At 35.3% G+C, this 14,355-nt stretch overlaps 1 protein-coding gene and 1 pseudogene across 1 annotated transcript; both read left to right on the top strand.

The window, feature by feature from the left end:
• Positions 1–2,218: 2,218 nt before the first annotated feature.
• LOC114722072 (tRNA dimethylallyltransferase 9) lies at positions 2,219–8,572 on the top strand. The gene is made up of 11 exons (XM_028907999.1): positions 2,219–2,548; positions 3,543–3,596; positions 4,018–4,060; positions 4,231–4,339; positions 4,893–5,091; positions 5,413–5,641; positions 5,938–6,032; positions 6,863–6,957; positions 7,957–8,032; positions 8,284–8,423; positions 8,509–8,572. Exons 1-11 carry the CDS (start codon positions 2,279–2,281, stop codon positions 8,570–8,572), a joined length of 1,374 nt encoding a protein of 457 aa, XP_028763832.1. The 5' UTR covers positions 2,219–2,278.
• Positions 8,573–11,380: 2,808 nt separating this feature from the next.
• LOC114722074 (malate dehydrogenase, mitochondrial-like) lies at positions 11,381–14,155 on the top strand (annotated as a pseudogene).
• The last annotated feature ends 200 nt before the right edge of the window (positions 14,156–14,355 follow it).

Below are 14,355 nucleotides of genomic sequence, written 5' to 3'. Positions count from 1 at the left end.
TGAAATTGTAAAAATTTAAAAAAAAATTGTTTTCAGTCGCCAAAGCAATTATTGAATTTCTTAAAAAACCTGTTTTTAATTGATATACTGAAGTTGTTAATAGCGTTACAAGAGTTGTTAATTGTTATACTCAAGTTATAAAAATTTTCAAAAAAAATGTTTCCGGCAGCCGGAGCTTGTTGAATTTCCCAGAAAACCTGTTGTTAATTGTTATACTGAAGTTGTTAATAGCGTTACAAAAGTTATTAACTGTTATATTGAAGTTGTAAAAATTTTTAAAAAAATTATTTCCGACTGCCAGAGCTCCGGTGACCAATTGTCGGCTGGTTGCTGGAGCTCCAGTGACTGCCGCCGCCAGAGCTCCGGCGATTGGCCGACCAGTGGGGGCTTTGGTATTTTAAAAATAATACATAAAATAAAGGACAATTTGATCTTTTCATTTGATAAGATACTACTAATTTGGTCTCATATGACCAAATGGGATTTTACAAGTTCAGCAGACGTTCTGGTCATTCCCAAATTAACATGTCATTTTTTTGTCTTTTTCCCTTTAAAATACAGGCAATTCGGCTCTTTCATCATAATTCATAAATACTTTACCACATTTCTTGTGAACCTCGCATCAATTTGTAATATTCATGATTATAATATTTGTATATGATCCCTATTCTGTGGCCAAAATTCTAATAATCGACGGCCAAAAAAAAAAGGGTCAAAATTCTAACGTTTGGAAATAAGAAGGAAAAATTTCAAAAAAATACCTTTAAAATTTTTCAAATTCTAAACCAGAAAAGACTACAAAAATGTATTATTTTTGTTTTTTAAATATTGTTAATTGTTATTAAAGTGTAATCAATAAGATTAATTTAAAATTTTAGAATTTAAGGGTTTTTTTCTTGGATTCTCCTTTTTGAAAGGTAGTCTATTTATCCTATTGTGTCGAATTGTGGAACTATATTTTTTGTTATTACTCCTCCGGTCCTTATTATAAGACCCCATTTGACTTTTTATTTGGTCCTAATTATAAGACCCCAATCCATTTTGTCTCTTATATTTATGCATTTTTTTCCAAGATAATCCTTCTAATAATGATAGTTTTAGCCAATATACTTAATTAGCAAGGATATTTTAGGAATGACAACACTTATTTATTATAAATAACCAACTTAACTTACTTCCTTAATCTCCTCAAATAAGTCAATTGGGTCTTATAATTAGGACCGGAGGAGTATTTTGGAATGAATATGCCAATTCAAAAGATATTTGATGTTTAATACTACATCTGATTTTTAATATAAAAGTCCATGGGAGATTTAATATGGTTTTAAATAGCAAGACTGTAAACCACTTTATTTCAAATATTTATTCTCTATAATAATTATACACGTTAAAGAGTTTTCATCAAAGGTAGTTTTAAACTTTCAACGCATTGATGAAGTATTTTAAGAAAAAAATATCTATTTATTACAAACAACTAATTTAACTAATTTTCTTAATATTTGTAAATTAGTTATCTAGATGTTATATTAAAGTTAAGAAGTATTACCTCTGGTCCTTAATATAAAACCTTGTTTGATTTTTATTTTGATATTAAATATAAGATCCTAATTCAACTTTGTCTATCATATTTATACATTTTTTTTCTAAATTGGTCTTTTTAACAATGATAATTATAACCAATACACTTGATTAGCAAGGATATTTTGGAAAAGATAACATTTATTTATTACAAATAACTAACTCAACTTACTTCCTTAATCTCTTCAAATTAGTCAACTGACTCTTATAATTAGGACTAAGGTCCAAAAATATTCTTGCTAATCAAGTGTATTGGTTATTTGGAGAAAATGCATAAATATGATAGATAAAGTTGATTAGGGTCTTATATTTAGGACCAAAATAAAAGTCAAATAAGATCTTATATTAAGGATCGGACCGGAGGTAGTATTATTTATAACAATGACAATTTTTTAACAAAATCATAAATATCACGACTTATTTAATTTAAGAAATATATTCTTAAACTTTCCAAAATTCCAAGATAATTGTTCAAACATTGTCGTCAATTATAAAATATAAAATGCATAACAAAATAAAATCGTAATTTCGTAAAAACAAAAAGAAAGAGGAAAATAATGTCAGTACTCCGCATTTTGTACAGAAGCCAAGTAAATAGTGGCTTCTGCGTTTAAGTTTGGCTGTCTGAAAGAGCGGAACAAGGCTATCTGAGCTTCTTGCTGGCCTGCTGCGTCTCAACTCTCATCGCTTTCAACCGGAGATGATTAGCGGGGGTGTATGCAGTTTCCGAATGTGTTGCTCGCATCTCCATTGCTTCTCAGAGAAATCTCTACTCCGACCAGCTCGGTTCTCTTTCACTTGCCGCCGCCGCCTTTTGGCCACCGCATCCTCGTTTTCTGGCGCCAATAAGAAGGACACCAAAGAGAAGGTCATCGTCATTTCTGGCCCCACTGGGTCTGGTAAAAGCCGCCTTGCTTTAGAGCTGGCGAAGCGGCTCAATGGTGAAATTATCAGTGCGGATTCTGTCCAGGTAAGCTCTGTGAATAAAAAGACAACATCTTCGTATGACTTTCATACATTTCCACTTTCTTTCTTGGCGTGAGGTGAAATAAAATGTGGAAAGCATCAGACGTAGGTTGACTTGATGGCTGCGGGAGGTTTCTCTTGTATAATGAATATAGGGAAAGTAGAAGGTTTGAGAATTTTGGAGAGTACTGCCTGGTTAATGGATAGGGAAGTCATTCATGTAGAAGAAAGATGAATAACAGTTTAGGTGTCATTGCCTAGTGTATGTGGCAGTTCAGGGATAACGGAGGCGGTCTGGAATCATGCTCTATTTATACGGGAAGATTGATTTTCCCCTCTGTTTCAACTCGCAATTCTTGTGTTTTTTCACCTCTTACAAAAAAGAATTAACATACATTTTAACTGAATGTGAACTGTTAAGTGAAAAGTTATTTCATGGTTACTGAAAAAGTGTTGCAGTCTAATTTTAAAGGCTAAGACGTATTTTACTAGTGTCACTATGGTTTTCCATTTTCCAGCTTCAGACAGTCAAACCTTCCCCTTTTGAAACATAGCCCTTTCTTAAAATGTGGAACTCATGAGGATAACTATTGAATTCAACCTCATTATATAATCACTCGATTTATCCTGTTATCAAGCAGTTAATTGTCGAATAATGGAACCACAGAGGTCATTTATGAAAGGATCAAGTTGGAAGGGGTTGTTTCATTTTAGCCAGTAAAAAATCTGAGTGGACAAATGGTTCTCTGCTTATTTTTTCCCCTGTCTGTTTATTCAAACAAACCACGATACAGACACTAAAGTTATTTTGATTGTTAAAAGGAAAGTGGCATTATGGATGCCCTTTAACAATTCAGGGATATGGAAAATGAAAAAGTTACGAGGATGCTGATAATCAATTATAGATGTCCTATTATTGGCACTGACTTCATAGTCTCCAACAGAACAAGTCTTTGCATCACTTTGGGCTGTATTTATTCAGATGGCTTGTATTGCAGGTGTACCAGGGTCTTGATGTTGGATCAGCAAAGCCCTCCAAAAATGATAGAAAGGTCACTATATGAACAATATTATACTCCTTCACTAGCTTCTTTTAAGAAAACTTTGTCCGTCATTGAATTTGGAGCCCAGGTGTGCCTGATTGGGCAATTTGTTGATGCATCTTAGATGTGTTTCTTGGTACTGCATTATCTATAGTAAATAACTGCTCTTAGGAAACCCCCTTCCGCTAAAGGAGGACGACCCATGATTTTTGAGACTTACTAGTTACTTATATGCAATGCATATTTTATAGTGATGCGACTAAGCTTCCCCCTCCCCGCAAATCAAGATTTTGCATGTGAGTTTCCAGAGTGTGCTTTTGCTAATCCATTATGTTATTCGTTGAATTATTAGATTGCAAATGTAATGGAAATTATTTGAAAAATTTTTTTCTTGTTTTTTCACTTTTTGCCTCGTGGCTTCTCTTATCAGGAAGTACCGCATCATCTGGTTGACATATTGCACCCATCTGAAGGTGTGTTTCATTGTTGATTGACTATATTTATTTTCCCAGTGCACAAACAATATATGATTGTGCTCATATACATTATTTGTTATATAAATGTGCATTTGCTTATTGACTTCACTGGTAAGTCTTAAAAGAATTTAGGATGTTTTCAAATAAAATTATTTATCTTCTGTCAGATTATTCTGTGGGGCGATTTTTTGAGGATGCAAGGCAAGCTACAAGATGCATTCTTGATAATGGTCACGTTCCTATTGTTGTTGGGGGAACTGGATTATACTTAAGATGGTATGTCCTTCCCAACCTCTTGTTTGATTGAGTAGGTCGCTTGTTCTGTCATGTAAAACATTTCAGTTATTGCAACTTTTTAATCAAAAGTAGGGAAATGAAGCCCAATTTTCTTGTGCCTCAACCTGTACATTGCCTTTCTCAAAAAGACTCTGTTGGCCAAAGCCCAAAGAAACATGATCATCAATTCTTTCATTGATCTTTCTTGAAAATTGGTCTTTGGCTGACCATGGGAGTTGCCTTCTCTATTTCTGTTGTGTCTCTGTCAGCAAAAGCTACTTCCCTCCGTAAATTTTGTTTTTAATATGCCAGCAGTCATGTCGGTTTTGCTTTTGTTGAAATAGATATGTAGCTAAAGGTTGTCTTCGACTGGCTTTTGTGTGGTAAATATTTTTGTTAGATGCTGCTATATGGGCATCAAATACTTCATCTGAATATTTTTCCTGCATCATACAATTACATTGTATGATTTTATTTTCCGTAGGTTGTTAGAAACTAGATTATGTTGCATATGGTTTCCTATTAATCTTTCATTTGAACTTTGAAATATAAGGTTCATTTATGGAAAGCCTGATGTCCCCAAGGCCTCTCCAGAGACTACATCTGAAGCGTATTTGGCTTTGGGTGAGTTAGAGAGAAATGGGCAATGGGATGCAGCTGTGCAGTTGGTTGTAGAAGCAGGTGACCCAAAGGCACAATTTATAACTCCCAATGACTGGTATCGATTGCGACGAAGCCTTGAGATTATTAAGGTAGTTTCGTAGTTTGTTTCGAGGGAAATTTGAATTCTCCTCCCTGACCACGCTTTTTTTTTTTGAGAATTTCATACCTGTTCTAGAAGAATAAAGGAAATTATCTTCATATGAAGTTAACGTTTCTCCTTTGGTCCACCTGTCTGTCTGTTCCTGCCTTACTTGTTTGTCATACAATGAGATTATCAAAATATCTACCTCAACGCCGTCCTGTTATGTATTTTCGGTGTGGTTATTTCATACTGCATTACTAAGTTGTGTTGGGGTACAGGTACTAGTATATTGTTTCACCTTTTTATTAATATTATTTTGGAATGGCAGTCTAGTGGATCACCTCCGTCTGCTTTTGGGGTACCATATGAATTTTTCAGGGAACAGGGAGATGCTAGTGTTATGGACAACTCTGGCTGTTCTGATGGCAATGCTAATTGCGCTGGAATGAAAGAAACATCCTCAAATTTGGACTATGAGTTCATGTGTTTTTTCCTTTCTACGCGAAGGCTTGACCTCTATAGATCAATTGATTACCGCTGCGAAGATATGCTATTAGGTAAATCATTAATTGTTAATCAATATGATTTCTCACTGTTTCACTTGTGAACCATATATATACATGTGCGTGCGCATGTGTGTGTATCTTTACTATTTTTAACGAACTTCTATTTTTCTTATGGTGGACATTATCAGCATTTTGTTGGTTACAAATAATCATTCTCTCTTCCTTCCTAGTGTGGTTATTAATGGTTTGCATAACACATCTGTGTCTATGTGGGTTTCCTTAGCAATACATGCTGCATTTTGTCCTTGATGTACATAAATATGAGATTTTGTTCTCTTCGGCTGCAGAGAGGGATGGCTTATTGTCTGAGGCTCAATGGCTTCTTAATGTTGGTCTTCATCCTAATTCAAATTCAGCGACAAAAGCAATTGGTTACAGGCAGGTATACCTTTTGGTTATACATTTCTCTTTGGATATTTTGCACTTGACAAACACTACCTGCGTCTAACCATGCTTATATATTAATGTGAACCAGGAATGACTATCAAGCTTATTGCATCATAGGACCTTTACCATTGACTGATTATACAATATGTTTGCTTGACAGCAGGAATAGATCTTTGATTAAACTCCTAGAGGAGGGGAATCAAAAAATAATAACATGCTTGTTTGCATATAAAAATGGACTTATCGGTCTTGTTTGGTGTTGGACTCTTGGGTTTATTTACATTCACTCCTTGAGTAGCTTCTTTGTAATTGGTCAATAAATATATATTAGTCATCCTTTGTGGTCATGTTTATCACTAACTTAGGCGTTTTATTATTGAGAATAAGAGGTAAAGATATTTTTATTTGTAGTTCAGAACATGAAAGAAGAACTAAGTGACAAATGACTGGTTTAGATTTTTGTGTCCTGAATGGACGTCTGTGTGCTTATTCAGGTGAACTCAACAAGATGACAAGAAATTCATATTTATTAAATTGAACTTAAAAATTTGCTCGTAGTGAGAGAATTGGAAAATATTAAATTGAAATAATAATGAATAAAGCTTTAGATTATAATGATATATAACAAACGAGCATCCATAACAAAAGGGCAGGGAACACCTCCTTGCCCCTCTCTAGCTCCATACATGCTTGACAGTGATATTTCCCAAGTTTTTTTTTCCCTGTTAACGTTTCTTAGTTCTTTCCACTTGCTTCTTGTACCTGCCGAATAGATTGATGCAGTGATTCCTTCTCACATTTTGCTTATATGATTCACCGTATTAGGCCATGGACTACTTAGTAAGATGCAGAGAGCAAGGGGGTCAGAGTTCAGTTCGAGAATTCTTCTATTTTTTAACTGAATTTCAGAAGGCATCTAGGTATGTGTTTTTAAAGATAGATGTAACAAGATTTTATCTGTTTTATATATTATATAAAAGATTACATTCTTTCCTATATTTATTTTTCTTGATTGAAGAATGCTGACAACTGAGCCCCCCCGGGGCGGGCAATCAGTCATGTTTTTCTTTAGTGGGGAACTTTTTGCATGCTCTGCTTTGTTGGGAATATATGGGAGGTCTCAAATACGGTGTGCTTTGGCCAAGTTTGAGGACTTAAGGGGAATATAGGGGGCTGCCTTCTGTCTTGGATCTATGGCCAATTGAAATCGCTTCCCTTGGACAGACAATAGAATATTGCGAGAGAGAAACAACACTTCAATTCTCAAAGCTGCCATTCCCAATAAATAAATGATAAAAATTGTCTTTTCCTGGATCTTGGTTCATTTTGTAATCATATTTCCTAAAACATTCATTGGCTAGTTTCCCATGAAACTTTCATCAGGGGGATTTGCATTCCTGCTTGCTTCCATGCTACTCTTGTAGACGAGCCATTTTTTGTGAGAAAGAACCTGTTGATCATGAGATATGCTTTTCATGCTCATTGATGGATGGCAACTTCTTGATTAATAGTAAACGGATTTTGATATGGGATTTTATATAGAACTTCTCTTTATCAAAACTTGGTAGGTTTATCCGATATAATGTGGATGGTGTTCTTCAATTTAGCGTCTATATGGATCAAGAGGGTTTAAGGCCATGTAAGAATGATTTTTAGTTTGAAGTATGCCCTTTTCCCTAATGGCAGGAAATGATGAATATTGAACCTTCTGAACAAATGTTATTGGATCGTATTGCTTCTATAGTTGGGTTTTCCTAGTTAGGTGCAGTCACTGGAAGGCCTTTGTTTGTGAATATGTCCTTGTTTGTGGTTACTCTTACATTGATGTATTCAAGTGACGAGTCCACCACAGCTCTTTTGGCATAGTGGATCGTGAGGTGCTAATTTCAGTTGAACTTACCGTGTACATTTTCATGCAGGAATTTTGCCAAAAGACAGCTGACATGGTTTCGAAATGAACATATATACCACTGGCTTGATGCTTCTAGACGTCTGGTATATTTATTTGATTTTAGTTTATTTCCATTTTGCCTTTTACCATAACATAGGAGGCGAATGCTTTTCCTCTTAGAATCATGGGGCACACAGTAAACTCGTCAGAATAAGATCTTTCATCTTATTATCTCAGAGATTTCCAAAGTTGTTTATTGTCTTAAATGTTTGTTGTGGTTTCTTCTGCATGTGTTCCCTTATCTGTCAAATAAGCTTTGTGGTTCATAATCTTGCTCTGGACAACTTATTGGCAGGACACCATTCTAGACTTTATCTACAGATCTTACCATGATAACACTGGAGCTGTCATTGTTCCTGAACACTTGAGAATGTCTAGAGATGCTTCTAACGGTCGAGAAGCTAATGAACTAAAGGCCTACCGCAGCAAAAATAGGTATTATATATATTTTTAAGAAGACGAAATGACGACAATATCCTTTTCCTTGCCTCTCATCTTTGACAGTTAATTTCTTGCGTAGGCTTTTCTTGAATAAAGACGATTGCTCTCCTGTTCTGGAGTGGATAAGGAGAACTCAAGGCTGAATTTGGGTTCTCTTGAAGTTGCCTCAATTTTGACATTACACAGAAAAACACAACAAATCTTTTCAGTTTGAGCAGAAAGGTCTGTCTTGAATCTTGATTGCTGCTACTTGAATGCATTTTTTTCCCTTTTGGGTTAGAAGTTGCATTGTGTTTCCTAATATAACATAAAGCAGCTAAGACTGTATATGGGCAGAGCAGGGCAGCGCTTGTTGGGCCATCAGGCCACTTGCACAACCCTATATAGCATACGAGAATATCTGGATTCCTATTTTAATTTGTAACCAGTGAATTACATTTTAAAGCAATATGCTTAAGAGACTCGTATATTTGTAAACTTGATCCAATTTCTTCTGTTTTCTTATTTTCTCTTCCTTTTTTCTTCCATAGGGACCTTGAAGAGCGGCAGAGGCAGCGCAGGGAAAATAGTGTATGCGTGTGTTTTCTTGGGTTTCATTTCCTTCCCTCGAAGAGTGAGCAAGAGACTACAAGGGAGAAAGGAATGTAAGGGAAACTTTTGTATGTAATTAGTTTAAATTTATTTTAATGCTACTGGTTTATGAATGAGAATATTCCATTTAACATGCTTGGTATCTTTTAATTATTTTTTAATAGGTTGGCCCAAAAAAATTCTCATACAAGGATATACTGGACTTTTTTTTTCTTTTTTCTTCTTGCTTCATCATAGAAATATGCTCATATTGAGACCTTTCGATTTGCCTTGATTAGATAATGAGGGGGCACCCTTCTTTTTTTTTTGGGGGGGGGGGGTTAAATAATCAAATATGAGAATGCAACTGAACAAAACTAAAACAGTCTTTCAAATTAGATCATGAGACCTATCGAAAATAAATTTGGGCAACTTTAACATATCTTTTTAATGGAAATCATTTGTTTTTCTTTCTTGCAAAAAAGGGGAAATCATTTTTTCTTTTCTTGAACAAAAAAAAAGCTCCTTTCTCAAAAAAGAAATCGGAAAGGATAAGAAGATTCCACTATCCACCACCGCATAAACAAAGCTACACGGATTTCAACGGCTATTCATCTTTCTGAATTTAGGGTGGAAACAGGCCAGGTCAGGCTTTGCTTTTAACAGGTCAGGCCTGTTTGAAGCCTATTGGCCGAGTTGGCCTTGTGGCCTGTTACAGGCTTACTTTTCAGCCTGGCCTGGCATGTATAAAAGCCTGGCCTGGCCTGAGCCTGTTAAAAGGCCTGTATTTTTAAAAATTCAAATTATAATAATTAATTTAAAAAAAGCTAAGATAAAAAAACGTACATAATAATTTAATTTTAGTCTTGTCTTTTATTAAATTTTAGTATCATAGACTATTTTAAATCTTAATTATAATTTATAAGAATATATTAAAAACTAATTGTAATTATATGTTAAAATTGGAATAAGACGTTAAGACACAATAAAAATTAAATTAAGACAACTAAAAAAGAGGAAAAAAAATACTAATTTTATAATGATAAAGAGGGTATCATACTTAAATTAACATAATACGTAAGTTAGTTAATTATCATTTTGGAACAAAATTTTCTTCCTATTTTCTTTATATTTTAAGATTTAAAAATCACATTATTATTAATATTATTATTTTAAATTATATTTTTATCTTCACTTGTCATCTAAACTTCAAAATCTAAGAAAAGATTAAGCATAATTATATTAAATTAAAAAATAAATTAAAAGAGTACATTAACAATAATAGCATTAATTAATTTTTCAATATTATTATATAAATTCCTGACAGGCCCAGGCCGGCCTAACAGGCTTAACAGGCTTTTTAAAAAACCTAAGCCTGGCTTGTTAACTAAAAGGCCTTCAAACAGGGAGCCTGTCTTTTTTGGGAAACAGGCCAGGCCAGGCCAGGCCAAATGCAGGCCAGGCCATAGGCCCCTGACAGGCCGCCTGGCCTGTTTCCACCCCTATTTCTGATTTCATGGTTTAGTCAAACAAAAAACAGGTGAGATTTTTTTTTTTTACAGGTATAAAAAAATTCAATTGAAATGATATGGCAATTGCGGGTTTGATAACGGATTTGTAAAGATTAAAAGTTAATCAAGCCTTTGTATTTAAGATGTTTATGTTGATATTTCTAAGGCATCTCTTAACCATTTGCAATAATTTCATATAAAAATCTTATTTAATACTCCCTCTGTTCTTTATTATAAGAGACATTTGATGCTTATAGCATGTTTCATACATAAGAAACATTAAAAGTTGCTTCTATTTTTTTATATTGATTTCCTATTTTATCCTATTTATTTTGTCTCCAACTCATATTCCCTCTCCCTCTCACTTCTTTTTTTAAAATTTAATATTCTCTCTATACTCTTTCTCCTTATTAATGTGGGTATTGTTGAAAAAACATTATATTTTACACATTAATTGTCCTCAATTAATTTTAACTGGTTTTTTTATCAACATAATTTGGTTATTTACTTTATAATAAGGAACGGATGAAGTATATGTAATTAGCAAGAATAATTTTAAAAAGACATTTTAAAAATAAAGTGGCAATATATTTAAGATGAAAATAAATTTTTTTAATTAATTCATATACTCAACATTGGAACTTTGAAGGAGTATTACAAGGCATTAATCACTCCTAATTAAATCCTTTTTTTTAGGGCCAAAGACACTACTAGTTAAATCCAATTTCTAAATTAATAAAACGTGATAAAATGTCGTTTCAGATTTTTTTTGAGGTATTTCTCCTGGACCGGAGCCGGGAAAACGTTGCTGCCGCCAGCTCATGAGCCCTAATAAATAAATAATAAGTGGAGCAAGAGTCACTTCCTCGAGAACTCCTTCACTCTAACCTTGCACTGCAACATTCTCTCTCTCTAGCTTTCCGTTTGTTTCCTGAGAAAGTTCGGAGAGAAAATGATGAAGCCCTCGATGCTCAGATCCCTCCACTCTGCCCTTTCTAGGGGTTCTTCCCACCTTGGTCGTCGTAGCTATTCGTCCGAATCCGTTCCCGAGCGGAAGGTGGCTGTCCTCGGAGCCGCCGGTGGTATCGGTCAGCCCCTTTCTCTGTTGATGAAGCTAAATCCTCTTGTTTCGAGTCTATCCCTCTATGATATTGCCGGTACTCCCGGGGTCGCTGCTGATGTCAGCCATATCAACACCAGATCTGAGGTACACTATCCTCTGGGGCTTACATCTTTATGGGCAGTTATTAAAAAAAAATCAAGCTTTGATTTAATGGATTCTTCAAATGTTTTTGTGCAATTATATAAGGTCTTTTATGTGTTCGAATTTTAGGTGGCTGGATACCAAGGTGAAGAAGAGCTTGGGAAAGCTTTGGAGGGATCGGATGTTGTTATAATCCCTGCTGGTGTGCCCAGAAAACCCGGCATGACGCGTGATGATCTGTTCAACATTAATGCGGGCATTGTCAAATCACTTTGCTCTGCTATTTCTAAATACTGCCCCAACGTGAGCGTTGATTTTCTTGAACTGCTTTTGATGCTTTTCTTGTATACTTATCGATAATTGTTGCATTCTACTGTCAATATTATTTCTTTTTGAAATTTCACCTGGGGCAAACTATATTTGGTCCATAGAGTGAATGAGAATCTGAGTGTGATCCTTATCGGTTATGAAGCTATGAATGACGTGAACGTCTGTGTTGAAGATATGGACTTTTGATTTGCGGCTTTCATTTAATGCACAGCAGTTTGTTACCTACACATCAAATTTTTAAGTTGTGAAAAATGTTAATAATTTGCTCTGAAGATTAGACATTTCACTCAAATGGAAATTTAGTTTTGAGAATTTGAGATGTTATTATAAGCGTGCAATTTGAATCATTTGACTTTAAAATTATGTAACTGCTTAATTTGATGTTGAATTTCTGTGCATGCAATCAGGCCCTTGTTAACATGATTAGCAATCCTGTCAACTCCACCGTTCCCATTGCTGCTGAAGTTTTCAAAAAGGCTGGGACATACGACGAAAAGAGGTGTTTGGTGTTACCACCCTTGATGTTGTTAGGGCCAAAACTTTCTATGCTGGGAAGGCCAAAGTTCCAGTCGCTGGTATGTTGACACTGGGGAACTTATTACTTCTTATATTTGTTTGGTGCCACTATTGTTATATTCTGACAAAGACAGAATTTGCAAAACTTGGTCAGAGAATTTTGAAGTCAAATTTATATGTTCAAGGTTTGCAAAGAGTGACAACTCATCTCAAGAAGAGAGTCTGGAGATTGCCTTCCTTTCTTTGGGCTTTTTTTTTGTTTTTGTTTTGGGGGGGGGGTGTGGATTAGACGAAGGGGATTTTAAGGGTTAAGTTGCTGTCTTCCTGAGCTTTATGATTTGAACTCTGAAAGTCAAATAGTGATTGAGATGTTCTTCTATTTTCCAAGAGTTAAAATTGTATTAATGGTTCTTAACCATTGATTTGGAATTGTGCTGCAGATGTCAATGTGCCTGTTGTAGGTGGCCATGCAGGCATTACTATTCTTCCATTATTTTCTCAAGTACATCCTTTCTCTTTTAACTCAGTTTACTAGCTTTGACTGTTTACATCTAGGTAGATTGTCTACCTTGTATGATCTTGCTAACATTCTAACTCCATTCACTTTTATAGGCAACACCTAAGGCCAATCTGGGTGATGATGACATTAAGGCTCTTACAAAGCGAACACAGGATGGAGGAACAGAAGTTGTGGAAGCTAAGGCTGGAAAGGGTTCTGCAACTTTGTCAATGGCGTAAGTGTGGGACTAACCCTTCAATTCACATATTGACAGTATATTTTATTTTGTTACTTGGGAAGACAGTTATTTAGTGTCGTGCCAATGTTCTCTAGTGTTAGAAGTTCATGTACCTTGAGATCCCCGACTGATTCTTTTGCAATTCTTGCAGTTATGCTGGAGCCCTTTTTGCTGATGCTTGCCTCAAGGGTCTTAATGGAGTCCCAGATGTAGTTGAATGCTCATTTGTGCAATCCAGTGTCACTGAACTTCCTTTCTTTGCTTCCAAGGTCATTGGACTGTAACACCTTTTCTGCCCCTTTATTTTCTATTTTTGTTTTTGTTTTGTAATTTCACTGTTCTAATACTTGAAGTTCATGCTATTGATTATACACGGACATGGTCCTCTTACCATTTGTTGAAAATGCTGACCTTGGTTGGTACGCTTTGTTATTGTTATTGATAAACATGTTGAAATCTTTGCAGGTGAGACTTGGGAAGAATGGTGTGGAGGAAGTCATGGGTTTGGGTCCGCTTTCAGATTATGAAAAGCAAGGGCTTGAAAGTTTATTGCCTGAACTGAAGGCATCTATTGAGAAGGGAATCAAGTTTGCCAACCAGTGAGCTTCAATGCGGAAATCAAATTTTGTAATTCCAGGACCATTCTTGTGTGTTGCTGGCAGTTGTGGCAGCTTTGTTTTATTTAGAGTAGGTATACACCTTGAGTAATAATGATTTCTAGGAGAGCAGTTTGTTACTCAAGTTATCGATCATAAAACCAGTTTAGGCTGGCCATTCTTAAAGACTGGATTGGTCCACATTTGCTTCATGTACGATTTCATATAATGCAATTGCGGGGTATCATACCCGTTTCTGTCATGTTTTTTTTTTTTTTTTTGTATTAAGCGTTGTTGGGGAAAGATGATTTTTCCATCCTATGCAGAGCCCTACCGTCACGTGCCAGGTACCACCATGTGTTCTCGTCTCGGCACTATAGCTACCGCTATTACAATGAGAACAGCCACTATCCCCATTGCACGTTATGACATTACACTGCTACCTCATTTGATTTTTCCGTT

This window comes from Neltuma alba, unplaced genomic scaffold (genome assembly GCF_004799145.2).
Source record: "Neltuma alba isolate B1F8T4 unplaced genomic scaffold, ASM479914v2 tig00012081_pilon, whole genome shotgun sequence".
Lineage (NCBI taxonomy): Eukaryota > Viridiplantae > Streptophyta > Magnoliopsida > Fabales > Fabaceae > Neltuma > Neltuma alba.
The sequence above is the reverse complement of the archived record's forward strand: the minus strand, read 5'-3'. Positions and strand labels throughout refer to the sequence as shown.

What these genes read in the sequence shown, in the direction of transcription:
- LOC114722072 (XM_028907999.1), top strand. Translation starts at nt 2,279, where the DNA reads ATGATTAGCGGGGGTGTATGCAGTTTCCGAATGTGTTGCTCGCATCTC. An exon ending in TCAGTGCGGATTCTGTCCAG is followed by an intron (nt 2,549 to 3,542) that starts GTAAGCTCTGTG and finishes CTTGTATTGCAG; the next exon opens with GTGTACCAGGGTCTTGATGT. An exon ending in CATATTGCACCCATCTGAAG is followed by an intron (nt 4,061 to 4,230) that starts GTGTGTTTCATT and finishes ATCTTCTGTCAG; the next exon opens with ATTATTCTGTGGGGCGATTT.